This window comes from Ictidomys tridecemlineatus, chromosome 4 (assembly GCF_052094955.1).
Source record: "Ictidomys tridecemlineatus isolate mIctTri1 chromosome 4, mIctTri1.hap1, whole genome shotgun sequence".
Lineage (NCBI taxonomy): Eukaryota > Metazoa > Chordata > Mammalia > Rodentia > Sciuridae > Ictidomys > Ictidomys tridecemlineatus.
This window is the reverse complement of record NC_135480.1, coordinates 203,602,919-203,629,522: the sequence shown is the minus strand read 5'-3', so window position 1 is coordinate 203,629,522 and position 26,604 is coordinate 203,602,919. Positions and strand designations below refer to the sequence as shown.

Below are 26,604 nucleotides of genomic sequence, written 5' to 3'. Positions count from 1 at the left end.
CAGCAATCAATCTCATGGAGTGATTGCCCTTGCTGAGTCACATGCCCATGCCCTGCTCTTGCTATGGAGTGATGGGCAATCCTACTAGAGCCATGCTGGATTGAGATATCATTTCCTCCATAGAAAAGGGAATGTTGAGGGCTGGGGCTGAGTGGTAGAGCGCTTGCCTAGCACGTGAATAAAATAAAGGTCCATCAACATCTTAAAAACAATTTTTTTTAAAGGGAGATGTTGAACTGGCCAAGGCAATACATGTCCGAAGACTGCACTGCAGGAGTGGGAGGCTTAAGATGGGAGGTGTGCTAGAATCAGGGCTGGCATCAGTGGGAGGTGTGCTAGAATCAGGGCTGTAAGGGAGAGCAGTCGGGCTGGGAGCAGGTGCTGGCTTAGAACAGCAGGAGCGCCAGGTGGGGCACTTCCAGTACTTAATCCTCCAATCACCTTGGGAGGTGGGGGGTACTGTTATCATCCCCGTTATACAGATAGAAAACAGCTCAGGGGAGTTCGGACACTCGCCCGGGAACAGTCAGGGAGGAAGAGGCAGAGTCAGTATTTCTGACACTAACCAAAAGGTGGGCCTCTCAGCCAGAATCCGCACCAAGGACCTCCACTTTTCCTTCAAACGTCTGCGATATTCGAAAACGAACTGAAGGAGGTAAGAATGCCGTCCCGGAGCAACGTAGGGCAGGCTCTGTCTCTTTTGACGTCTTAACCATCACACTTTTGAGATGGGCACAATTTTGCCCGCTGGAATCATGTCAAGGTCCCGGAACTGCGGGGCGCTTAGGGATCTGCACGCATGCGCGAGGCCGTGGGGGCGGGGCCCGAGAGAACGGCTCGAGCCGCGCGCCTGCTCAGGGGCTTTGAAAAGTTACCTGGCTGGTGGGGGCTGGAGTTGGGGGAGTTACCGGCTGCGCGCGCGCCGGCCCCGCCCTCAGCCTCCTCAGGCACCTGTTGGCTTGAGGGCCCACTCGGCCGCAGCTGTCATCCAATAGGCAGCCTCCCTGCGCCAATTCGGCCCTGCCCACCACCCGGATCCGCCAATCCCAGGGCGACCGCGGCCCCTCTCCCAGGGCCGGTTCCTCCCGGCGCGTCTTCCGGGTGGGGCCCCGGCCCTGGCGATGGCGCCCTGGGCGCTCCTCAGCCCTGGGGTCCTGGTGCGAACCGGCCACACCGTGCTGACCTGGGGGATCACGCTGGTGCTTTTCCTGCACGATACCGGTGAGCCGGACCCCGAGCGACCCGGACCCATCCGATCCCGTGTAGTGCCTCGCACGTTTGGGTCTCACCAGGCCCCCCACCTATTCCCCAGAGAGCCCGAGATTCACCCCGTTTCCGCCAGCTCCAGGCCCTCTCCCCATCCGTCATTCCCCCAGCCACCTGCTCTCCCCTGATGACCAGTTCATTCTTAATTAATCCCAGCATCTTCCTGATTACTGCCAGATGCCCTGTCCATCCCAAGAAACACTAAAGGATCGACTAGAGCTCCCATTTCCATGACCCTGGACCAGACTCCAGCCTTCCAAGGAATTGACTCCCAATCCCCCTATTCATGAGATTAGTAGGATCACCTACATTCACGGACTGGCATCCCAGTTCGGGCTTCCCAATCTCAGGCAAGGGAATACTCCGGTAAGGGAGGGGCCCGTCTCCAGAGTCCCATAGTAGCACCCATTTACCCACCCACCTGCATCCCATCATTCTCCTCTGGAGTCCCCTACCCACCACCTTTATCTGCCACAGTGAGCCCCCACCCGCTTTAGCCTAAAAATTTGCTCAAGTCTCTCCATCAGGAAAGGATGTCCCTCAAAAGCTTCCCTTCATTCTCTGCTCCCTTTTATAACCAAGGGCATCAGAGCTGTCCACACCCTGCTGTCCTCAGCCCTCTCACCTCCCTGAAATCCTCCTCACCTCCAGCCCTGCCCCTCCCGTTCTGCTCTGGGGGACCAGCCTCACTGTCCTCTGGTCTCTCCAGAGCTGCGGCAATGGGAAGAGCAGGGGGAGCTGCTCCTGCCCCTTACCTTCCTGTTCCTGGTGCTGGGCTCCCTGCTGCTCTACCTGGCTGTGTCGCTTATGGATCCTGGCTATGTGAATACTCAGCCCCAGCCCCAGGTAACCAGGGGCCCCTGGGAGCCTGAACTCCTCTTCCAGACAGTAGGGACCCAAGGCCCAGTAACAGCCTCTATGACGGGCCTTATTCTATGGGCTTTTGTGGGGCATCTCAGTAAACTGTCTTGCCAGCTCTAGACCCTTATCTTGCAATAAGAAAGTCACCAAGGCCCAGAGAGATGAACCTTGCAAAGGTCACATAGCTTTACTCAGTGTAGGGTGCTCTGCTCTACCCACCTACATGGGATGAGCCCCAAACTCCACAACCAGAGTAAGCTGGCCCCCAAGGAAGATGCCTACCAGTGTCATCTACCTCCTAAGGAGACCCTATCTCGTTCTCTGTCCCTTATTTTCAGGAGCCCAAGGAGGAACAGACAGCCATGGTTCCACAGGGGATTGCCCTTCGACGCTGCAGATACTGCCTGGTGCTGGTGGGTGATGCAGGGACCCCCATGGGACCTTCTGCCCCAGTACTCTGACCTCCCAAGTTCAGGCCCTGACCCTGGTCTTCATCCCTCTCTGTGCCTACAGCAGCCCCTGCGGGCCCGACACTGTCGTGATTGTCGCCGCTGTGTCCGCCGCTATGACCATCACTGTCCCTGGATGGAGAACTGTGTGGGGGAACGCAATCACCCGCTCTTCGTGGCCTACCTGGCACTGCAGCTGGTGGTTCTTCTGTGGGGCCTGTACCTGGCATGGTAGGTGTAGGTACCACTGCCACCCAGGGCATGGAGGGAGCATGGGCAGCATGTACCCACAGGTGTGTAGAGCCAGGGCTCCCTGGGCCCAGCTGAGAGGGATGGGGGCACCCTGCCTTCTCCTGTCTCTGAGTCCCTGTCCCTGTCCTGCAGGTCTGGCCTCCAGTTCTTCCAGCCCTGGGGGCTGTGGCTGCGGTCCAGAGGCCTTCTGTTTGCCACCTTCCTGCTGCTGTCCTTCTTCTCACTGGTGGCTGGCCTGCTCCTGGCCTCACACCTCTATCTGGTGGCCAGCAACACCACCACCTGGGAGTTCATCTCCTCACACCGTATTGCCTACCTCCGCCAGCGCCCCAGCAACCCTTTCAACCGTGGCCTGACCCGCAACCTGGCCCACTTCTTCTGTGGATGGCCCTCAGGGTCCTGGGAGACCCTCTGGGCTGAGGAGGAAGTGGAGGAGGGCAACAGCCAGGCTGTTTAGGTTTGCTGGAGGCAGAGCTGCCACCTTGTGCCTGAAAACCAGAGGAACCATACCTAGCTGGAGTCAGCCCTTGGAGGGCCTGGAGCTCCTCACTCCCACCCACCCTCCCTGGCCTCAAAGCAGAGCATCAAGACAGTGGCTGGTTCTGTCTTCCCAAGGAAGAAAGAAAAGAGGACCTAATTGGGGTTCCAGCACCAAGGCACCCCAGACTCCACCCTACCCCCAAACCAGGCTGCCTCCAGGGCACAGTTTTTCAAATTTAATAATCCATAAAGCAAGTCAAATATTAAAGACAAATCAAGCCACTCCTTACTGTGTACCCTCTCTGGTCCAGTTTTGGCCAGGAAGAAGAGAGATGGGAGGAAGGGCAGAGGACACACTTTGCTCAGTGAGCAAAGTCCACCACAGTAGCCCTCTGGCTGCCACCGCGAGTCCTACAGCTTATAAACCTGGGCCTCTGGGTGGGCACACAGATGGGCAAGTGGGGGTTCCAGTAGTCTAGGGGCATGGGCAAAGGTGTGGGGGAGCCCTCAGGGCCCCAGGAATCTCTCGGACACGAAGTCAAAGTCCTGGAAGGCAGCCTGTTGGCAGGTGGTAAGGGACCTTCGAGGGGCAGGTGGGGTCAGAGCCGGTGGCAGCCCTGTGAACTCTCCCTCAAAGTAGCGCAGGTCTGCTGGGCCGCAAAGCGTGGGCACGAAGGGGGGCTGGATTGTGCGAGTGAGCAGGGCCTGCCAGTCAGTAGTCTGGGGACAAGGGCAGAGGTGCCTGAGATGGTAGGAACAGAGTCCCCGGGGGTCACCCCAGGTTTCCCCCATACCAAGCACCAGAGACCATTATGGTCCAAGCCACTCACCCTGAAGAAGGGCTGCACCTTGATCTCCTCGGCATCCTGCTTGCCTGCCCCCAGGCGCTGCTCTGGGCACTTCTGGAGGAGCTGGGCAGGAGGGCAGGTGTGTACTCGGGGTGCTCCACCTAGGCACTGTCTGCCCTCCACAGGTACCCATGTGAGCAGCGCCACAGGGCCCCGAGCATGGTAGTGAGAGGCATGCAAGCCATAGTAGCTGTCAGGCCCAGCCCTCACCCCACAGTGCCTACCTTCTGAATGAGCTCTAGACTTTGCACAGACAGAAAGTGGGGGTATGGGGCATCTGAATTGACGATGCAGTCAAACACCTCCTCTTCCGTGTCTCCTGGGAACGGGCACTGTAGAAATGGGACTCAGTGGGTATATGCGCCACTTCATTCCACCCTACCTGAGGCCCCAGCAGTCGCACCCATCCTTACCTCACCCACCAACATCTCGTAGAGCAGCACTCCCAGCCCCCACCAGTCCACAGCCCGTGTGTAGGACTCCTGAGTCAGCACCTCAGGAGCCAGGAACTCTGGGGTGCCACAGAAGGTGCTTGTCCGGTCGCCAAAGCCGATCCCTGCAGACCATCATCCATACCAATGCCTGCTTAGTGTGACCTGTTCACTATAACTTCTGTGATAAGAATCAATGTCAGCTGGACCTGGTGGCGCAGGCCTGTAATCCCAGCTACTGAGAGCCTGAGGCAGAAAGATCTCAAATTCAAGGCCAGCCTCAGTACATTAGTGAGGGCCGGTCTCAATATAAATAAAGGACTGGGATGTAGCTTTGTGGTAGAATGCCCTCAAGTTCAATCTCTAGTACCACCACCAAAAAAAAAAAAAAAAATCAATGCCAAACCTTAAGATCCCAGGTAGCCAAGCCCAAGACAAGCCCTGCCCCACACGAAAGTGGCATGGTCATGAGGTGGTCATTGGACTGCATAAGGGAGCTAAGTCTCAGCCAAACCCACAGGCCAAAGTCACGTGAGAGGCAGGTCTCAACTCCCTCCCCAGCCCTAACCACAGATTCTCCTCTGACCAAGTCTAGGCTAGGAAGGAAGGGCCAGCATTCCAAGTCCTTCGCCAGGAGGCCTGGGGGTTGGACGAGAGGTATCTGCTGCTTAGTGAGGAGTGGAGTGTGGACCTGGACAGGTGGCCCCACCTTCCTTGCATAACCCAAAGTCTGCGATCTTCAGGAAGCCCTGGGCATCCAGCAGAAGATTATCCAGCTTCAGGTCCCTGAGGGCAGGGGGACAAACAAAAGAGGCTGAGAAGGCTGAGGCCCAGGGACCACCAATGGTCCCTAGAGCAGCCCAGGAGTGGGTTAGTATCCTTACTGCCTACCCTTACTGCCCTCAGCACCTCCAGGGAAAAGGGTACCTGTAAATTATCCTCTTCTCGTGTAAGAACTGCAGCCCCAGGACCACACAGGCCAGGTAGAAGCTGGAGGGGGGTGTGGGGGAGAACTCAGGCCCAGGCCAGGTACCAGGAAGGTGAATTCAGATGTGGGTGAGAGATGGGACAGAGGATCCTCATGTCTGGGCTGAAGGGCTTCTCCAGACAACAGGACCCAGACTGTGCTAAGGCTGCTGCACAATAACGACCTATCCTTCCTGGAGTCTTCAACTGTGCCAGGATCTATGCCAAGTGCCCCACATACCTTACTTTCCTGGAACCCTCCCCGAAGTCTCGGGGGATGCTCACCATGTCTTTTATTCAAATAAGGACCTGAGACTCCAGTAGGGGACCTGCCCAGAGTCAAAAGCTAGGGGCAGAACTAACAGACCAAGTTAGGCCTTTCTAACTCCAGCGCCAGCCCTGGACAGCAAAAAATAACTCCAGCTGCCGGTCTCTATGCCAGTGATTTATAAGCATTACTGACATCTCCCCAACACTCCTATAAAGGAGTGATGACAAACCCACAGCTGCATGAACAGAGGTCATGAATGCCATGGGAGTTGAGCCAGGTCTGACTCTATGCTGTTCTGCTGATGGGTACCCAGGGAGCAGCGGGATGAAGGGACAGGGAACCAGGGAGTTTGCTAGAAGATGCAGGCAGGAAAACCCACCAGGCCTGGGGCTCAGGGAAGACATCTTCATGTATCTGCATCATGAGGTCGCCTCCAGGCACAAACTCAGTCACAAAGCAGACGTGGCTGGCAGTCTGGAAGCAGGCAGCGAGGGAGAGCAGGAAGGGGTGCCCCGCACGGCCTGCGGCCTCCAGGACCCGCTTCTCACAGTAGAGGCTGCAGGGGAGCGTGTGGGTCTCAGAGGGATAGACAGCTTCTGGGGGCTCTACCCTGCCACCCACCCAGCACCCTGCCCACAGGGTGTACAAAGTGCCAGGCAAGCAGTGTGATGGTTTCTGTGGACAAAGGGCTCACAAAGGTCCTGAGCCTGCACAACTACCATGGCCCCATGTCACGGAAGAGGACAGGTGCTAAGAGAAAAGGGGGCCCTGCCCAAGAGCATAGTTTACAACTACAGGTGCCAGGCCTAGTAGACCCAGGGCTTTTAAATGCTGTCTGGATGCCCACAACCCAGGCCAGCCACCCTGGGTACCTCCAATGCCAATGCCCGGGTACTTGGAGCCCACACTGGTCCCACCACACACCTGTCGATTTCATCACGGCTCAGCACCTCCTGCTTCTTCAGAGCCTTGATGGCATAGTATTTCGCTGTCCCCTTGAACTGAACCAGAAGAACCTGGGGACCAGAGAGAAGCTGGGTTCCAGGTGAGCAAGACAGGGGGAGACTCCACCTCCCCAGGCACTGCCTCCAGGACCCAGCATCTCCTCACTAATGTGCTGGGGTCTGCCCACCTGCTCCACTGCCCCCTCAGCCCACTACCTTCCCAAAGTGTCCCCGGCCCAGCACAGCCAAGCAGCGGAAGTCCTGAAGCTGGGGGGCTTTCCTGCAAGAGAGAAAAGGCACCAGACAGAGGAGGCTAGGGGCGTGCTCAGTGGGAGAGCTTGCCTACCATGTGCAAGGCCCAGGTTCCACCCCTAGCACCACCGGAAAAAGAAAATGAACAACAAAACAAAACAAAAAACCTGTAGGACCAGGGCTGGGACCCCAGCTAAGCTCCTTCCAACCACCCATGTCCCAGCCTGGGCTGTCCCACCTCTGTGCTTGCGGGAGAGCCCTGCAGCAAAGCATGCAGCCAGAGCTCAATGACACGGTTCAGCAAATAAGCAAGAACCTGCGTGAGCCAGGGCCTGCCCCCAAGGAGCCAAGGAGCGAGGGATGCTTGGCTGCACACACACTCAGGGGAGCTGAGACCATCTCCAGGTGACCCTGAGCCCATGGGTACCTGACAGGTGAGGCTGGAGGGGTGGGTGTGCGTCCAGTCCTAGGCGCCATGTGTGGGCGTTTGGTGCACTGTGAGAGCAGGGCACAGGGGGCTCAGACACACCTTCCCTGCTTTCCCACTGGCCTGCCACCCTCCCACCAACACCACCAGCTGCCCCTTCCACCAGCCCTGCCCACCGGCACTGGAGTCTCCTCCAGGTTTGGTTCCTGGGCCAGGTAGAGGCGTGGGGGCTTGGGTGGGGGCTTCATCTCTTCTCCCAAGGAGGTCTTCTTGGGCAGGAAATCGCTGTAGGGAGGAAGCAGACACAGAATCAAGACCAAGATGACGGAGCAATTCATGAGAAAGACTTATAGCCATGTGAAGAGACAGACAGTCAGAAAGTGAGCAACACGGTTGGGTACACTGGCACAGGCCCGTTAATCCCACGGGCTCAGGAGGCTGAGGCAGGAGGATCAGGAGTTCAAAGCCAGCCTCAGCAAAAGCAAGGCACTAAGCAACTTAGTGAATCCCTGTCTCTAAGTAAAATACAAAATAGGGCTGGGATGTAGCTCAGTGGTTGAGTGGCCCCGAGTTCAATCCCTGGCACACCCCTCCCCGCAAAAAATAGAGAGCAACAGGGACATAAAGACACAAACTGAGCCTGGAGAGAGTCAGACACAGCAAAGAAGTGTACAGTCTGGCACGAGCTGGCTCCTCACCTGGGGGGAGCAGGGTTGGAGGTTTCACGGTGTGTAGCTGGAGAGTGAGGGCACCCCTTAGGTGGGGAGATGGTACTTGGTGAGCTACAGGGGGGCAGCAGGTTCATGACCAAGCGCCCCCAGGCTGCCATGCTGAGATTCATCTGGGACGCTCTCAGGAAGTCCTGGCCTGTGGCAGAGGAGCATCTGGTCTCAGGACCTTGTGGCCCCAGACCTGCCGCCTCCAGCATAGAACCCTTGCCCCCACACACCTCTGCGTTTAGAGAAAATGCGTTTCTGTCTCTGCAGACGGGGCCTTCTCTCAATAACAGGATCACAGAAGGTCACCTGCAGGGGCAAGGGCAGGGCTGAAAACTAGTCCCCTCCCACCCCATCTGCCATGGCCCCTCCTCCACCTTGGACCCAATTCCAACCTATCCTCCCACCCAGTATCCACCAGTGGATACAAGAGCCAGAAGGACCCAGAGAAATGGATTCCATGTCCTCATTGGTGCCAGGGAATAAATGGAGGCTCAGAGAATGGAGGTCCTTGACCAGGGTCACACATAAAGAAGGGCAGAGTCAGGACAGGGACACAGGCCTCCAAACTTTCCCTTAGAGAGTGGCTGGGCATCCTTGGTCTTGGAGCCTCCTCTCTGGCCCTCGGTTTCCACTCTTCTGCAGGGGAGCTCACTCTCGCAGGCTCTCCTAGCCCTGTGCCCAGGGGCCCGCCAGGTCAGAGGGCAGGGAGCACTAGCACCTGGGCAAAGAGCTGCCCCTGTGGCACCAGGCTGAGGGACAGCTGATGACAGGCATTGTCCAGGAAGTCCTCCAGCCTCAGGAAGGCCACACCACACAGCTGCCGCCAGTCCTTCCAGTGCACCCCGATCTCCAGCTCACGGGCCTACATCGAAGAGGCCAGGAAAGGGACAGAGCACACTAGCAGCCCCTGTCTGGGCTGTCTTCCACCCTGTGGCCTGCAACCACCCGCAACCACACAAAGGCCAGCCTTACTCGCTCCAGGGGGATGACAAAGGTCTGGTCCCAGGAGTGCTCAGCCACCTGTCCCCAGCTTGTCTGGCCCACAACACGGTTGTCCACCTTCAGCACAGCCAGCACCTCCCCTGTGAGGCCAGAGCTGGGGCTCAGGACAAGTACAAGCAGAGGCCCCTGCCCCGGGGCTCCTCCACACTCACTGGCCAGTTCACCTCCACCACGCTGCTGCTTGGCTCTGGCTCGGATCCAGCCCTCAGAGGGGCTGCCAGCCAGCACAGCCACTGGAGAACGTCCAGGCACGGTGGTCAGCAGCTGTTTACAGCCCAGGAGGCGGACCTGCAGTGTTCCTGAGGGGAAGTATGGGGGTAGACACATCAGACATCACCAACATCCCCTGGAACCCCATCCTCTCTAGGAGGTGACTGACCCAGATCCCCTGCACATTAGACCTTAGTAGCCACCTGCCATCCCGGGGCAAACCACAGGCTCCTTCCTTCTGAACATCCCTACGTGGGGAAGCGGGGACACTGGCAGAGTTGCAAGACCCAAACAGGCTGCATGGAGCCACAGGATGGGATGAGATGCTCCCAGTGCTCAGGGTATCAAGTGCACTGTGTCTTCAAGTGAGCCACGGCAGGGACGAGAGCCTGGGGCAGGGAGTGGGAAGCCTGGTGTGTTCTATCCTGTCCCACTTGCTTCCTGAGCCTTAGTTACTCCATTTGAATGATGAAGGGAAGCTCCAGCCATTCCCCACTCCCCAAATGGGTTCAAAACCTGTTCTGCCGACTGAATGGGCTTATTTTAGGATACCTAAGAGTTTTGTCTCAAAGGATAGCGGAAGCCGGGCACAGTAACACACTCCTATAATCCCAGCAGCTTGGGAGGCTGAGGCAGGAGGATCATGAGTTCAAAGCCAGCCTCAGCAATGGCGAGATGCTAAGCAACTCAGTGAGACCCTGTCTCTAAATAAAATACAAAATAGGGCTGGGGATGTGGTTCAGTGGGAGAGCACCCCTCAGTGGTAGAGTGGCTGGGAATCCTCAGTACTGCAAAATAAATAAATAAATATGTAACAGCAGCATGGCATTGTCCCTGCTCACTGTGCCAGGCAACTGGACATGCAACTAGCCACTGGATTTGCATAGTAACCTTGTGGGGTGGATGCTAATATTATCCATGTTTTTCAGACTGATAAACTGAGGTTCAGGGAAGAGATAGCAGTTGCCCAATGATGCATAGGTAATGGGTGGTGGAGTCAGGACTGGAATTCTTCCCCAAAGTGCTTCAGGGTCTTCCCTGAAAGGGAAGGGGAACTCTGAAGTCAGTGGGACTCCTGTCTACCTGTCAGGGCGACGGGCTTCACAAGCATTCCTGAAGGCTGGCTGTTCCCAAGCACTGAAGTCCGCAGTTCTTGGGCCACCCTGCTGCGCAGAGGGTGGGCAGGAGGTAATTCCTCCAGCAGCTTCTCCAAGGCCAGCCGCAGGAGGTCCAGCTTCTGGGAGGATTCCTGCAGTTGGAGCTGGGCCTACACCAGGGCAGAAGCAGGGACAGGCCATGGGATACATGAGGGAGGGCAGCTGCCATCCTAAAGACACCCCCACAGGAGGTCTGACACAACGCGACTCTTTTCCCACTGCCACCCTGCAGCCAGCCCATGGTGCCCCATGCCGCTGCCCAGGGTGAAATGGAGATAAGAAGATCCTCAAGCACAAGCTACAAGGGGAAGGGACATGGCCTGACCTCAGCCAGGGCTTTGCGGTCCTGTATCCTGCGGCCACCAAGTAGCTTCACCACGTTCTTGGCTCCCTCGGCCACGGCTGACTCAATGCGCAGCCGATGCTGTAGCTCCTCTGCCTGAAGCTCAGGGCCTGAAGGGATACTGGCCTTAGGTCTGGCCCAGCCCAAGCAGCCCTCGCTGCTTCAAAGGCCTCACCTGACTCAGAGGATCCGTTGGCCTCCAGGCTGCTGATCTTCATCCGCAGCAGGGCCACCTTCAGCTGGCTATCCTGCAGCATCTGTTGGGCAGCTGCCAGGAGCTTTCTTTCCTATGGGGATGTGACATATGCCCCTTGGACCAGGGCTGGGCCAGAGTCTCCCCACAACACCCCATAACAGGGTTCAAACTTCCCGTTAGCCTGTGGGTCAGAGCCAGGCCTTCCCACCAACTGGGGTTTGAAGCTCTACTCCCACCACCAGATTAAGGGCTGACACTGTATCTCCCTCACAGGGCCCAAGGCTGCTTGCATTTCCCTGTCAGAATAGGGGCTGGATCTCTACCTGACCTGATGTCTGAGAGCCAAGCCTCTCCCATCAGATTGGGGGCCGGGACAATGCCTTCCCATCAGACCCCAAGGGCCTTACCTTGGGGGTGCCGCTGGCACACGTGTGCATCATGTTCTCAGCCCCCTGCTTCACCTTCAGTTCCACCTGCAACTGCCTCCGCAGGGCCTCCAGGTGCCCAGCCCGTGACTGCTCTGCCTGCAGCCGGGGGCCAGAGGCCACAGGCTCTGTGTCCAGGGAGTGTGGGGCACACAAACCCGTCACCAAAGCCAAGATCCCTGTGACCAACTCTTTCCTCCCTCCCCCCCCTCCCGGGCATACTGGGGATGGCACTAGGAGAAGCGTGGCAATCTGATACAGTGGTCAGGGCCAAAGCAAGGAGTTGGGTGACCTGGAGCCTCCTGTCCCTTGGGGTCCATTGACTCCTCACTCACCAGCCGGGCTGGGCAGCAACACTCGGGCATGCAGCTCCTGCAGCTGGCCATGCAGCTGCTCCAGACGGCGGTTGGAGGATCGCAGCAGCTGCTGCACGTGGCCCAGATGGCGGCGGTCTGTGGCCACACGCCTCAGATTCTCCATACCCTCCTTGATTTTCAGCTCCTTCTGGATGGCCCGACGGATCACCTCTTTCTCATCCTCTGGGGGTTTCTGGCCTGGCCCTGGCTAGAGGAGGGTGGAGAGGAGTCATGACCTGCAGCCAACAGGGAAGAGGAGTAGACAGCACCAAGGGGGACATTTGGGAGGTTTCTCTGTCCACTGAGCTCAGGGATAGAAACCTCACAGCCACACGTGCAGTTCCTGTCCTCTGCCATTTAGAGAAGAGGAAGGGGAAGTAAGTAAAGCTCATAAAGTGCTTACCAGGTACCAGGTTCTAGTCTAAGAGCTCTGCAGACATTGCCTCCTGGGACTCACGGTAATCCCACCAAGTAGGAGCAGAGATTTTATTTTATCTTTGTGCTGGCAATGGAACCTGGTACCTCATGAATGTTAGGCAAGCACTCCACCCCTGAGCTGTACTCTCAGCGCCTTAGAGAGGTTAATATTCCCATTTTACACATGAGGAATGGACCCAGAGAGGTCAAGCAGCTTGCCTACAGTGGCAACAGAGAAGAGGCCACCATGCCTCTCCCTGCTGGCTACCCAGTCTCTCTAAGCCTGGAAACCAGAGTAGAATCTTGAGTCAGAAAAAGCTCACTGCCAAAAAGAAATTCACCCAAAGTCACAAGGAGAAGGCAGTCAATGGCCCAAGAGGCCAAGGTCTGTTCCTCTGCTTTCCTGATGCCACAGAGGCAGCCATTCCCAGCTCAGCTCTAGGAGGAAGCAGAAGTCTCCTTCACTATTCACCTGGTTGGAGCCAGGAAGAAGAAAACCCCCTCTCCAGAGGCCAACGCTGCAAACAGTCCAGTGACAGAGCTGATCTTGCCCAAAGTAACCCATGATGTCCCCAAGGGACTCCGCAGCAACCCCTGTCTCACCTCTCTTGGTTCCATCTCCTGAGCCCAGTGGAAGGGTGGCTACCCAGCCTCAGACACCCCCCACTCCAGGTCTCTGCTGGGCCGCTTGGCCAGCCAGTCAGAGGGCAAGGGCGAGGTTCAGGAAATCCTTTGGCCGCCCCAGGCAAGAGGGCCAAAGCCAAAGGCCTGAGAAAACAAAGATCTCTTGGAGCTGGGGGACCAGCCACCAGGGTCCTGAGTCACCCAGCCTTTGCTGCAGGGCGGAGGCTGCAGGAAATTGGAAAATGTGTACAGGCTAGGGCTGGAACAGGGGCAGAAGGACCTCCGGAGGAAGGGGGTGGGAGGGAGGAGACCCAGCCCTGAAGGCTGCCTAAGTCATGGGGTGGGGACACTGGAGGAGTCCCTGCCTACTACACCTCATCCCTGAACCCCATAGCTGGTGTGCTCTGGGCTGGAAGTCTGAAGACACACACAGACACACAAACACACACACACACAGACACACACACACACACCCTTTCCCCTTTCTGCTCTGAACTGGGACCCTATCTGGTAAACAAATGTCCTAGTCTAAGCCTATCTCACAGCTGCTCTGGGATAGGATACCACTTCTCCCTCCTCGGTGAGTTACACACACACACACACACACACACACACACACACACACACACACCCTAAGCTCTTTGGGACACACACACACACACACACACACACACACACACACACACACACACACACACACACACCCTAAGCTCTTTGGGCCCACAGCACATCTACTGCCAACTAGGGGTAGAAGCCTTGAGCCCCTCCCACACACACACATTCTGGAAACCCTTGTGTACCCAAAGATTCTAGTCCGCGGCTAGGCTGGGCGCCTCTCTGGCTTACACATCGCCCATGTGCCCCATGTGCTCTGGGGTGAGCGCCCCACAAGCGCACACAGACTGGACCTCTACCCCCTGCGTGCACACCTCTTTGCCCCCGGGCACCTTCCCAAGTGCCACTGGGCCCCTCTTTGCTTTCCCGGATAATTCCCCTGGGCCTTGGAGTTCTGGAAGAACCGATTGTAGGGAACTGTGGCGCCCTCCCAGGCAGCGCCCACTGCAGTTTCGGACAAGCTCTGGGCTAGCCGGACTAGGGGCTCCGAGGAACCCAGGGACCATTAGCTAATTAACCCGGGGCTGGGGTCTGCCCTGAGAAGGCGTCGCGGTTAGCGACACTGGAGGGTTGGGAGCGGGGCGGGGCCACGAGCCGAGCTCTGGACTCCGGAGACGGTGGACAAGGCGGCCCGCGCCCCTCGGCCCGCGCAGCCCAGAGTCGCCCACGCCGTTCACCTGCCGCGGCGCCCCCTCCTCCATGGCGCCGCTCGGGCCGCTCGGGCCCCTCCTCTTGTCCACTCCGGTTCCGGAAGCCCCGGCTCCTCCGCCAGCGCTTTCAAACTTGAAACTTCCCGGGAGGCGGCGCGGAAGACGCGGGATCGGGCGCCCCCTCCCGAGACCCGCGCGACCAGCGCCCCCTCTCGGCCGCGTCGCAGCAGCGCCCCAGACCCCTCTTCTAAATCCGAGACCGCAGCGCAGCCGCGGGTCCGAATTGAGCGGGAATGGGCCCCGCGCCTGGTCTCCTGAGGCTGCAGTTCCGGCTCGGTGTGACACTGATGCTCCCGGGAATGGAGGGGCAGGAAGGGCATTTCCCCAGTCCGGGTTCCTCCAGCTTTGCCCCGCCGCGTGCTCACGCGGGTCGGCCGGAGTGGGGGCAGCGCCCCCTACCAGTCGCAGAGCACTGCTTGGGTAGCGGGCCCCCTCCCTGCTGGGGTAGCCTCTTCCTACTCCCCAGGCTCTCCCCATGCCCATACCCGCGACCTGGCTGCTGCCCCCTACTCCTCTAGCGTTGGTGTCAAATGGGGTAATCCCTCCTGGATTCAAGGGATCCTCTCACCTCAGACTTAAAAGTTCTAGAACTATAGTAGCATAGTAGGCTCCTTAAACTGAGAGTTATCCTGAGCTATTATCATTCATCATTTATAAGTAAAAAGCCCCAGTCGACTGTGTCTCATCAAAAAAGAAAAACACAAACCAAACTAGCAAGGCTACTCTCTTTTTGAGTTGCCCAAAGGTACAATCAGTTCAATTAACACTAAAAATATTTATTAGACTTGACGGGTGAATGTCACTACTTCTGGAAGCCAAATGCCACATAACTCTCCACAGGAAGGTGTTCACTTCTCAGCTCCAGGACCATTTATCCATTGTGCACCCAGGAAGCTGAATTAGACAGTTTGCTGTTAAGTATTTCCTTCACTGCCTCACAAGAAGGGGAAGGAGTCCAGAGGTAGCAGAATCCATCTAATGTGTACAGGATGGGAAAACCAACAAGAAACGCGAAACCAAGAAACCAAGTCCAGGGCTGCTTAATTCTTTAAGGCTCTCAGCACTGCAGCCCATCTACATTTAGTCTCTGGGTAGATTCTCAGTACACAATGTCACCAACTATTCAAGTTGACATACACAGGCTCCACTTTAAAAGTCCTTGCCACTATTCTTATTCTAATCACAACTAGTCCTTTCCTCAGACCTGTTAAAAAGTAAACAGCAATCACATTCTAATGGGAATGGTCATTGCTGGGGTGGTGCAGACTAGAAAATACATAGTATTCACTCAACTCAGGGCTGAGAATGTGGCTCCTAGGTAGAATACTTCCATGTTTGAGGCCCACAAAAAAACATTAAATAAATTGAGTCTTCATTTTGTAACAGAACTGCATTATGGTGACACTTTTAAAGGGTTCATTGCAAAAACCTAAGGGGGTAAATACTTTGGGGGGAACTAAGTGAAACCATGAAGCTAATTGTTACTAAAATGAACCCATATGCACAATTGTTGAGTCCTGATACCTACAAGACCCCCAATATCCATATAATACAAACTTCTTTTAGAAACCCATAGGTAGATTGAATGCAAAGTAACATTGTCACCCAAACATAGCATCCAGGTATTTTGTGGATCATTTAAACTCTGCATGTTAGCTGAACATGGTGGTGCACACTTGTAATCCCAGCAAATCAGGAAGCTGAGGCAGAAGAATCTCAATTTGATATCACCCTGGAGAAATTTGCAAGACCCTGTCTCAAACAAAAAACAGTAGGGGAGAGTGCCTCTGGATTAAATCCCTAGTACTGAAGGGGAAGAAAGCCTATTATGGAGAGAGGTCAGGGAACAGTTATCTTATTTTTTAAATCATTGGAGAAAGTCATCTTTAACTTCAGGAATGGTCTTAAACAGCATTCCTTAAGGTTTTGAAACTGTTTATACCTTGCAAGCTAGCGTCCCCAATTCATGCAGTTAAATCCCCCTCCTAAGCAAAGTATGGCACAGGTTTGAAAATATACAATACCCTCCAAAGGTGGAAACTACTAAATCAGGCCACTTGTTCTTTCTCCTTGAGCAAGAGAGTACTCTGAGATGTATTTAATCCTTCCCCATACACACTAGCATCCCTCTTATAACAGGACACAAGTAAAATGGATATTCCAGGAGTGTTCAGGAACCAAAGATTACCATTTTGCTTCTCCACAGCTTAGTACTCTTGCAAGATTTGTACAGAGGGAGTATCTAGAGAATTAACAATAATGGTTGGGGGGTGACTATTACTTTAAAGAGACCCAAACTTTTAATATATACCCCCCAAGATAAAGGAACATTATGTTATAGCTGGGCACAATGCCCCCAGTACCGGTTATTCAGGAGGCTGAGGCAGAACTGCTTGGGCCCAGTAATAAGGCTGTCCTGGGAACAGAAGATTCCTCAGAAATATAAACTGGCTGCATGTGGTAGTCACCCCTGCAATCCCAGCAACTCCAGGAGACTGAACCAGGAGGATCACAAGCATAAGGCTAGCCTCTGTAATTTAGCAAGAGCCCAACTCAAAACTCAATGGTAAAATACCCCTGGGTTCAATCTCCACTACTGGGGGTGGAGGTGAGGGACATACATATGTATTAAAAATAAAACTAGAATCTCACATGTACATAAAACCAGTTGTGTGGCAAGTGATAACTTTCATGAAACACTATCAGAGGCTGAAATATTAATAAATTACTCAATTTCTATGAGTCAATGCTAAGACAACATAAAAAAATACCCGATTATTGGGGCGAGGGTTGTGGGTCAACTGTAGAGCACTTGCCTTGCATGTGAGGCACTGGGTTCAATCCTCAGCACCACATAAAAACAAGTAGTGTGTCTGCCTACAACTATTAAAAATAACCCAATTATGATGTTAATACATTTTTATGAGCCAGGTACAAATTTTACAATTCAGCTACTTAGGAAGCTGAGGCAGGAAGACCAGTTCAGGACCAGCCCAGGTAAAACCCAATTTACCAAAAAAAAATTAAAAAAAAAAAAAATTTATATATATATATATATATAAATTCTGTGCCAACCAGCTCAATCCTTGTTACCTATGGAATAATTCCTACTAAACTATTTGAGCGGCCCCCCTCCTTCCCCAGTCACTAATACATTATCCAATCCAAAGAAAGTAACATTTTTCTACAAAACAAGGAGAATGATCCCAGTCCAAAAAAAATCTTTATGTTCCTTTATTGGAGCAAGATTTCCTGACCGGTATACAGTGATGTATTTACTAAACAGAGACCTGTGCAGAAATTACATACTATCCATCTAGACAGGTTTTGGTTACACTTTGCCTATTGATGGAATAGTTCCATATATAAAGTTTTATACAACAAAAAGCTTTGAATTTGACCAGGCTGTCCATTAATTCACCTTTGAAAAAGTGGCATTTAATTTCAGCTATATTTTACAGCATTAAAAAGCTTATGCATTAGGTAGCTTTTCAAAATGCTACTCTCTGCACAGCAGCATTGAGCAGACAGAGCAGAGTCGACCATCCCACCCAGATCCACACATTGGCGTTGGAGAGATTTATGCCAGATACCAGGGACTTAAGAGACAAAAAGTTCTTCCTGACCACCAGCACGGACTTCTTACTCTGAGAGCCCATCTTCTTGGCCACACTTTATAGAGCCAATGAAGACATGCCAGCAACTGTCCCACGAACAACTTGACATTAGAGCACCAGGTCTGTTTGATGGTGGCAGCAAAGCACTACTATATCCAGGTAATTGAAGACCTACTTTAAAAACTGCCAATTTGAGATAAAAATCAAGGGTATCACTCATATCTCAGTTTTGAGTTTCTACTATCCCAAATGACATGTTCAGAAACCAATAACAAATTGTACCCATGTTTCCCAGCTACGGAGACATTAAGACATTGATTCAAATCCCTTTAGTCAATCCACATTGCCCTGAGGTCATCCTGCAAAGTGCGTATCAAAATATACGAAGTTAGGGTGACAAAGTTTGACGATGATGTTATTATACAAGTCAAACTTGGAAGGTCATATTAAAAGTATATCTATTCTGAGAGAAAAGCATCAAATCCTTTGTGTACACATTTAGTTTTATTGTAACAAAGCAACTTGTACACTTTTAACGTTTAAAACTGAGCATCATCTTTCCTTTCCAGTGAAAACAAAAAAGAAAATTTAAAAATAAACAAACAAAATTACAATAGAGAATGTCAATTCCAAATAAAATCCTACAGGTTCTGCTGATTCTCCCATTGAGTGGCAGGGCTCAAGTCATCATTAGGAGAGAATTTTATTTTAAAAGTGTCATCTTAAACTGCAAGGATGTCCGTTAAACATCACAATTAAACATGCCAAAGGAGAAGCCATGTTGTCAAAATGCCCACTTAACCCACCCAAACATCTCAAACCCACCCTTTGCTGACCTTCTATAACCCCATTTTTTTAAGTTTTTTTTCTTTTTTTAAACAAGAAAAAGTAGACAGATACATGTTGGTAAATGCTAACTGTCCATATTCACATAGAGACACAGTGTAATCTCTGAGCCCAATATACAGAGAAAGGAGGAAAAAAGCTAGAATTCTATGCACTACTACACAGGGGCCTAGCACCCTCCAGCTTCCAGCAGAGTGAAGGGAGCAGAAGGTTTTTCTTTTTTCCCACAGAGCACGGTGGTGTTGATTCCATACAGTTTTTTGTTTTTTGTTTTGAGACAGGAAGGGATAAAAATGAATTTAGAACAGAAGGGTGTAGAGATTCTTTTCCCATTGTACTCTGCTCAAGGTATTTCCCCCCAAAATAAATTGAGAAGCATGGTTTGAGAAAAGAGACCTCAAGAACAGGGCGACTGAGCACAAGGGGGTGGGGGGGAGGGGGGAAAAAAAAAGACTGCAACTTGCTCCCAGGGACTGAATTAAAAAAAAAAAAAAAAAGAAAGAAAGAAAGAAAAAAACAAAAAACAAAAGAAAGAAAGAAAAAGGTTGGAATCCATCAGTGTTCAATTAGTCGTCTTCTCCTTCATCCTCCTGAAAGAAAAAGTGGGCAGTTAACTTAAGGGCTAATTCTAAGTGCACTAACTTTCCACTGGATCACATGGAACAAGAGGGCAATATGCTCTGGGTACCACCTAATTTTCTGACACTGTATTATTAATCTGCATTAAATCAAGGTTGAAAGATTCAGAGACATTGTTCCAGAAAAATAACTTCCCAGTAAAAACTAAATCACTGGGTACAGTTCAGAACAATCTAAACACAACCCGTCTACCCCAATTTAACCATTTAAAAATTTAGTTACCCTCATGATGTACCTTAGTAGAATCCTTGTCTAGCATGCAAATTCTATCTCTAGCAATTAAACAAGGAATGGGGGATTCTATACTTTATCTAAATCACACACACACACACACACACACACACACACACACACACACACACAAAACCAAACCCATATTGCTTCATTAAGTACTGGCTAAGAGGAAAAGACAGACTTTTGTGGTCAGAAAACCAGACCTAGTTAAATCATTAATATGAGCTTAGCAAACATTTCCAATTTGCCGGGTACAGTGGCACACGTCTGTAATCCCAGTGACTTGGTAGGCTGTGGTAGGAGGATCACCAAGTCAAAGCAAGTCCCTGTCTCAAAGTAAAAAATATGAAGAGCAAATGATGTGGCTTAGTAGTTAATTAAGCACCTCTGGGTTCAATCCCTAGCACCAAAGAAAAAAAGAACCACCATCACATTCACCACATTTCTAGTTCTTAGACAATGCAATAGCTTATCTTCCCACCAAATCCTCCCACTTAATGTCAGGTCAGTTCTATTATACTATATATAAAACCCCACCCCATATGGTGAAACCTTTGTACATTATCTTTTGGGGTTTGGCCAAACTTTATTTTACCTCTCCTTCCTCCCCTTCATCATCATCTTCATCTTCTTCACCTTCATCCTCATCCCCTTCTTCATCAATATCTTCCAATCCTTCTTCTTCTTCATCATCATCATCATCTTCTTCTCCTTCCCCTTCTTCATCATCCATATCAGGAACCTTAAAAAAAACAAGTGTCGAGAACTCATTTTTTTCCACAATTGAGACAAGTACTCTTTGTGTTAATTTACCCAACAGTACTTGTCAACTCACCAAATAGTACTGCAATGGATTTGGCCAAATATCATCTTTGATGACCTCTCCTAACTCATCTGCACCTGCATCAGAATGGTCAGTAAACCAGGTAAAGAAGCTCTCTGGTTCTTCATGCTGCCTCTTCCTGCTGGCTTTATTCTGTGTTTGACTTGAACGTTTCGTCAAATCCTGAAATGAAACCAGAAAAAACTTTTGGTGCTATTTCTCTACCACACCTAAACTCCATACAGTTGGGGGAAAAAAATCTTCCCCAAAACAGAACACCACAAATATCAGAGTTCAGAATAAATACTACTATTGTCTAAAAGCAATTAACTATAAAACATACAGTGGGTAGAGACAAAGTTGCACGAGATTGCTTTCTCAGATGAAATATCAACTACATTTAGCTTTTTCATAAAAATCAGTCCCACTTTAACTACCCTCAATAATACAGTAGAAAATCTTTCAAATTACAAATTATAGCTAACTTTCAAATGGATTTTGAGAAATTTCATGCCCTTTGAAAAGCTCAATCACCAACACAAGGCAAAAAAATTTCAACTTACAAGCTCTAAAGAGACATATAAGCTATTGTATTTGGCTTGAACACATTGAAATTTTTTATATTTTAAGAAAAGCACGAGGTTAAGTGGATTCACAAAACAAAATAAACAAATGTTATTTTTGTCCATTAACTCTTTAAAGCATACCTTTCCAGATTTCCATTTGATTTCAGTGGACTTTGAAGATGGATCACCACTCTCATTCAGATGAAATTCTTTGGAGAGAACTTTATTTTCGAAGTAAGGATTTTCATCAAAATACTGCAATGAAGAATTGAGAAATCAATAAACAGGTGTTCAATAAAGCTCAAATTAATTTCCATGGTGGCAAACAAGATTGTGCATACTTACAAAATCTATTCTGTAACCTGATTTGATATCTTCAAATTCTGTCACTTCAACTCTGGTCAAATAATGCAGCGCCTCTTCATCTTCCTCCCCAAGCAGTGCGGACACTAGACCAGCAAATTATAGGCCAATTAAAGTTTTTTTAAAGAGGCTAACATTAATAATATCTAATTGATCCCTTTTAAGCTTTCCCAGCGTAATGAGCATTTTTAAACTTATTTTTTAGTTTTAGGTGGGCATATATCTTTATTTTTTTTGTATGTGGTGCTGAGGATTAAGCCCAGTGCCTCATGCATGCTAGATGAGCACTCCACCACTAAGCCACAACTTCAGCCCCTTAATGAGCATTTAAAAACATTTATTGTTGTAGATGGACACAATACCTTTATTTTATTTATTTACTTTTATATGGTGTTGAAGATCCAACCCATAGCCTCACAGGTGCTAGGCAAGAGGTCTACCATTGAGCTACAGCCCCATCCCCTAATGAGCATTTTTTTATTTCATAAACCTATTAAGAGAAAGCCAAAATGTTCAGTGCCAGTGAGGTCCCTACTTTTCATCAAGTAATAAACTGAGTTCTAAGAGTATAGTCTATTTTAAATAGACATCTCCATTCACTGGATTTCACTCTGCTCATGCAGTAAGCATCTTCTACTCTAATAAACTAACATCCTATATTATCTTTAATAGTGCTCTACCCAAAACATACCTTGTGGGTGGTTGACAAATGTTGTTACCCAAAAATTTGGGATTTTGGCGATCAATTCTGACCTCTTCTGAAAAAATGGTTGGCGGAGTTTGTTATATTTCTGTTCTACTTTCAATATCTCCTCACTGGCTTGTTCATTAAGTCTGAAGTAAATGAAAAGACATTGACAATGATGGTTATTTAACAAATACAAAAATGTGGAAGACTACAGAATGTATATTTATTCTTATTTGCCTTAGGACTGCACAATACCCACTTTCAATAACCAAATCACAATAATTTTTTACTCTAGACTAAAACTGAGAAAGCAATTTTATCAACAATAAGGAACAGTTCTTACAATTCTCAAACTCCACATTCTGGTAAGGTTGTATACTTAATTCATTTACTATTTCCAGGCAAACTCCAAGTTTACTTTCCCCTAAAGCAGAATTTCTAAATAAAACTACTAATTGAGTAACAAAGTTGCAAGGCAAGTTAGAGCAACACTGATGCCATAATGCTAAACTATCTGAAGACAAATCACTACACTACCATTTGGACAATTTGTAGCCTTTAAAAGCAAAACTAATCATTACAGGGTCAAAGTATTTTCATCAAAACTTTTTTGTGATTTGTACAAATATTTCATGGAAAAATAACATGAATCTACATAGTATTTCCAACCAAGACATAATGAGCTCCCTTTCACTGGAGAATATAGATTTAGCTGACCAGAGTTTCAATGACTACCAGGAAATTAAAGGTGCTTCAGAAAACTTATGAAAAACTTTACCTGTCTATTTCATTTTGTACTTCATCGATATGTTCAATTGCTTCTTGTTGTTCTTTTTCTGGGAAAAAAAAAAAAAAGGAGCATAAGACAAACTAGTTTTCCTGACATTAAGAAAGCCTATGATGATAGGCAAACTCTGACAGAAAAGCTGTTTTTTTAAAAAGTGCCTACAAGGCATGCTCTCCACGTGTTCATGCATGTAGTTGACAAAGTCACTTTTACATTAAGAGACCATTCATAAATCATGGTCTCTGCTAGGCTACTCAAATAAATAAGTAAATAATATATAGATGTTTTGCTGTAGTGCTTTAAGAGTTCACTCACAAGACCAGAATTCTACTCTTTCAAGTTATGAATGCTGAAGAACAGTCTTCCTCAGAAATTTCTGTTGTTTATTACTGAGCACAGCTGCTAACTAGTATATGAAACTAATCCCTGTCAATATAAATTGGGACACTACAATGTATCAATCGAACCAATACTTTTTACAGATTGTGCTCAGTACCCATTACAACCAAAACATCAAGACACACCGATAAAGGCAAGAACTCAGAACTACCCCACTGCCTTCTTAGAACATGAACCACAGGATTCGAATCTGACCTTCCTCACGCCTCCAACCCAATTCAGGTTGGACCGGTGTCACACACGGTGCCGCACGATTGTGAGTACACTTACTGGGACTAAGTATGAGATCAGAGAACTATGAGGTGCAGGAGGGAGAGGACGAAACGGGGGTATGCTCCTAGTAGGTGCCTTTTTGTCCGGGAAACACTGCGAACCCTGCAAAGCTAAGTGGGCGTGAAGGGGCCTGATCGCGCGGCTCATTTCCGGTAACCATCCCAGGAACGGTGGACCCCTGCCGGGAGAGCCTTCCCCAAGGAGGCTGGGCGTCCCGCAGACTCGCTGAAGACCCTGCCCGCGCTGGCCGCCGCGCCAGGCTTCTGCGCACGCCGGCGCCACGGGGTGGCCTCCCCACGTGGGGAGAGAGCCCGAGCGGGTTAGAGCATCCTACCGCCGGCCCAGGCCCGGCGCGCGGCCCGCCGCGTGCTCCGAGCCCCCACCCCGCCCCAGCTCGCGGCTCCGGGCCGCCGGGACCGGCCCCGGGTGGGGGCGCCGGGGGCGCCGCCGTGGGCCGCGCGGGAAGGGCAGCGGCGCGGAAGGCCGAACGCGGGGCCGCGTCCGGCCGCACCATGTGGCGGCGGCGGCGGCTGATGGGAGCGAGGCATCATGGCGGAGCACAATAAAGAGAGGCTTCTCGGGAGGGAGGGAGGGGGAGGAGAGCAAGGGAGGGGGGAGAAGGGGGGGTCTCCTCCGCCCGCGCCGAGCAGGCCGCAGCGCCCCCGCCTCGCAGCGCCGCCCGCCGCCGCGGCGCCACCCAGGCCCCCGGCCCCGCCGCGCACAAAAAAGGGCGCCGAACCCACGGCCCCCGCCCGGCCGCGCGCCCCCCGCGCCCCGCCAGCGCCCGCGGCCCGGGCAGGCGGCGAAGATGGCGGCGCGGCCGGCCCCCGCCTCGCTCGCTCCTCACCTGAGGTCTCGTCGGCCCCGTCGTGGTTGGAGTTGAGCTCCTTTTTACTGACTTTGGCCGCCGGCGCCGACATGGTGCTGCTCCGCGGTCGGGGGGGGAGCGGGGAGGGGGAGAGAAGGGAAGGCGAAGGGGGCGGGCAGGCGGCTTCCCCTCACGCCACACGCGCGGGCGCCCGCTCGGTCCGGCCGCCTCCTCCCGGCGCTCGCTCGCTCGCCCTCCCCCTCGCTCGCTCGCGCTGCCCTCGCGGCCTGACGACGAGGGAGGGGCGGGGGCGGCGTGCCGGGCCCCGGCCGGGGCTCCTGCTTGCGGAGGGGAGGCGGCAGCGGATAGCTAGGCTCCCTTACTGACGCTCCGCGCTCCGGCTCGCTGCTCGCTCTCCCCGAGCCGCCTCCTCCTCCACCTCCTCCTCACGGCGAGGGGCGGGTGGCAGAGCGCAGGCGCGCCAGGCTCGCGCGCACGCCCCGCCCCCGACCGGAGAGGCTCGCGCCGCCGCGCCATTGGCTAGGGCGCCGGGACGAGGGGGCGGGGCCGCGTCGAGGAGACACAGGGCCTGGCGAAGAGGCGGGAGGAAGGAACGCCGCGACGTACGGGCCGGCCCCCCGCGCCGCGTTCCCCTCCCCCTCTTTCCCCTTCTCCAGCCCGACCCGGGACATTTGCGCGCGACGGGCGCGCGGCGGCCCGAGGGGCGGGGCCTCGCCGTTCTGCGCGTCCCCTCACGGCCCGCGCGTCACGTGGTGGCGGAGCGGCTTCCCTTCCCGCGGGGTGGCGCGGATGGCTGAAGCGGTTGTTCGCAGACCCCCGAAAGTGCAGGCCTCGTAGTAGCCTGGCTTCACATCCGGGCCTGGAAATCACCCGCCCTGGGTTATGTACTCTGGGACATGGCTGGGGCATCTGGGCGCCTCTTCGTGGGAGAAGGCGACACCTGCATCCGGTTTTCCAGATAGGGAAGCTGCAGTCCAGAATCAGTTTGCAAAGCCTGAAGCTGTCCAGTCCACTCCCAGGGTCATTTCTGGGTTTCAGTCCACGATTGCCCCGGAGGCTGAATGGCCTTGGGCAAGTAAAGTCACCTTTTCTGTTAGGACCCGTTTCTGTTATGAAATTATAAATGTTGTCTGCTGTCATACTTAAGCAGGACCACACTATTGTGGAAGCCCTCTTAAGGCAAAGAGGTACCACACCAACAGGTCCTTTGGACCCAACTGACTGCCTAGTGCTACCAAGAAACCATACCCCAAGTACCTGTTCCTCTCTCGTGGAGTGCATCATCAGCTCTAGGGGTTGTGTTAGTTCCCTTGCACATTAAGGATGTGATGGGCCAACAAGACCTGCTTTTAAAGCAGAGCCTTGAACTACCAAGTGGAGCAGAGGCATTCCTGTTAAAACAGTGCTTTCCCACAGTGACAGATGCCCCAGCTCTGCTCTCACTTCAGGGCCTCAACACATGGACCTGGAAATGCCTGAAATCTCTCCCTGGGTGTTTGTAACCAGAATTTGGGACTAGGTTGTTTGCCTTCCAGCACTTTTATTATGGGCTCTTAAAGCTCAAGCACTGAATTTAATGTTCAAGTTAGTCCATGGTGGGTGATCAATAAATATTTAGAGTGGCATACAGTCCATGTGGTTAGAGAATACAAAGATCTTCCTGAAACTCTCATCCAAACCTAGAAATTCATGGTATCTTTCCCTCTAAACCTTGTTTTCAATTGAGTTGGCTCCACTCTGTTGCAAATTGACAACTCTCTTTGAAGTTTGAGGGTTTTCTGAGCCAGGTAGGTTGGCACAAGCCTGGGATTACCCAGCCATTCCTGATTGAGGCAGGAGGATCACAAATTTGAGGCCAACCTCAGCAATTTAGGGAGACCCTCAATTTTAAAAAAAAGGATAGGGATGTAACTCGGTGGCAAAGCATCCCTGGGTTCAATCCCTGGTACCACAAACTAAAGGAAGAATTATTAGCACCAAGGACAAATTGGTAAATGTCTAACAATCAGCTCCCAAGGAAAAAGATAAAACAAACAATAACCTCCCCTAATTTATAGCACTTGTTCATTTCAGTGATGTAAATGGCTTCACCATGGCCAATTTCAGCGAGTGACATCAATGTCACTGAGTTTCAAAAAAATTCTACGACTTGTGGGCAGGTCCTGCTCTGCCACATCACTTGGGCATATACCAAGGACCACAGACTGTGATAATTACATGCACTTTTCACTTAATTGTCAGAAAATACAAGATACATTTTAATGTTCACATTTCACAGATAAACGTTTTCCCCCCTTTTTTGTGGTGCTGGAAGGAACC

At 51.8% G+C, this 26,604-nt stretch overlaps 3 protein-coding genes across 6 annotated transcripts; 1 reads left to right on the top strand and 2 right to left on the bottom strand.

Annotated features, from left to right (window-relative positions):
• Positions 1 to 1,033: 1,033 nt before the first annotated feature.
• On the top strand, positions 1,034 to 3,591 carry Zdhhc12 (zDHHC palmitoyltransferase 12). 3 transcript variants are annotated; one of them, XM_021723606.3, is made up of 6 exons: positions 1,034 to 1,221; positions 1,976 to 2,112; positions 2,466 to 2,540; positions 2,641 to 2,807; positions 2,880 to 2,893; positions 2,941 to 3,591. In XM_021723606.3, the coding sequence occupies exons 1-6, from the start codon at positions 1,122 to 1,124 to the stop codon at positions 3,246 to 3,248; spliced, it is 801 nt and encodes a 266-aa protein (XP_021579281.1). In that variant the 5' UTR covers positions 1,034 to 1,121; the 3' UTR covers positions 3,249 to 3,591. The 3 variants fall into 3 exon arrangements, with proteins under 3 accessions (XP_021579281.1, XP_021579282.1, XP_005321105.1); XM_021723607.3 differs by lacking the exon at positions 2,880 to 2,893 and having other exon boundaries at positions 1,035 to 1,221; positions 2,983 to 3,591; XM_005321048.5 differs by lacking the exon at positions 2,880 to 2,893 and having other exon boundaries at positions 1,038 to 1,221; positions 2,961 to 3,591.
• On the bottom strand, positions 3,530 to 14,525 carry Pkn3 (protein kinase N3). 2 transcript variants are annotated; one of them, XM_040286449.2, is made up of 22 exons: positions 14,189 to 14,525; positions 11,835 to 12,063; positions 11,482 to 11,627; positions 11,054 to 11,165; positions 10,861 to 10,988; positions 10,462 to 10,645; positions 9,321 to 9,467; positions 9,139 to 9,248; positions 8,885 to 9,028; positions 8,397 to 8,472; positions 8,146 to 8,314; positions 7,624 to 7,732; positions 7,448 to 7,515; positions 6,985 to 7,048; positions 6,749 to 6,840; positions 6,204 to 6,380; positions 5,515 to 5,577; positions 5,297 to 5,373; positions 4,570 to 4,712; positions 4,381 to 4,488; positions 4,139 to 4,219; positions 3,530 to 4,028 (listed from the first exon to the last, which is right to left on the bottom strand). In XM_040286449.2, the coding sequence occupies exons 1-22, from the start codon at positions 14,210 to 14,212 to the stop codon at positions 3,816 to 3,818; spliced, it is 2,664 nt and encodes an 887-aa protein (XP_040142383.1). In that variant the 5' UTR covers positions 14,213 to 14,525; the 3' UTR covers positions 3,530 to 3,815. The 2 variants fall into 2 exon arrangements, with proteins under 2 accessions (XP_040142383.1, XP_021579279.1); XM_021723604.3 differs by lacking the exon at positions 14,189 to 14,525 and adding an exon at positions 12,876 to 13,052.
• A 2,906-nt stretch (positions 14,526 to 17,431) lies between these two features.
• Positions 17,432 to 24,735, bottom strand: Set (SET nuclear proto-oncogene). Its single transcript, XM_078048392.1, has 8 exons — positions 24,304 to 24,735; positions 22,776 to 22,833; positions 22,001 to 22,143; positions 21,292 to 21,395; positions 21,088 to 21,201; positions 20,393 to 20,563; positions 20,153 to 20,299; positions 17,432 to 19,274 (listed from the first exon to the last, which is right to left on the bottom strand). Exons 1-8 carry the CDS (start codon positions 24,374 to 24,376, stop codon positions 19,251 to 19,253), a joined length of 834 nt encoding a protein of 277 aa, XP_077904518.1. The 5' UTR covers positions 24,377 to 24,735; the 3' UTR covers positions 17,432 to 19,250.
• Positions 24,736 to 26,604: the final 1,869 nt, after the last annotated feature.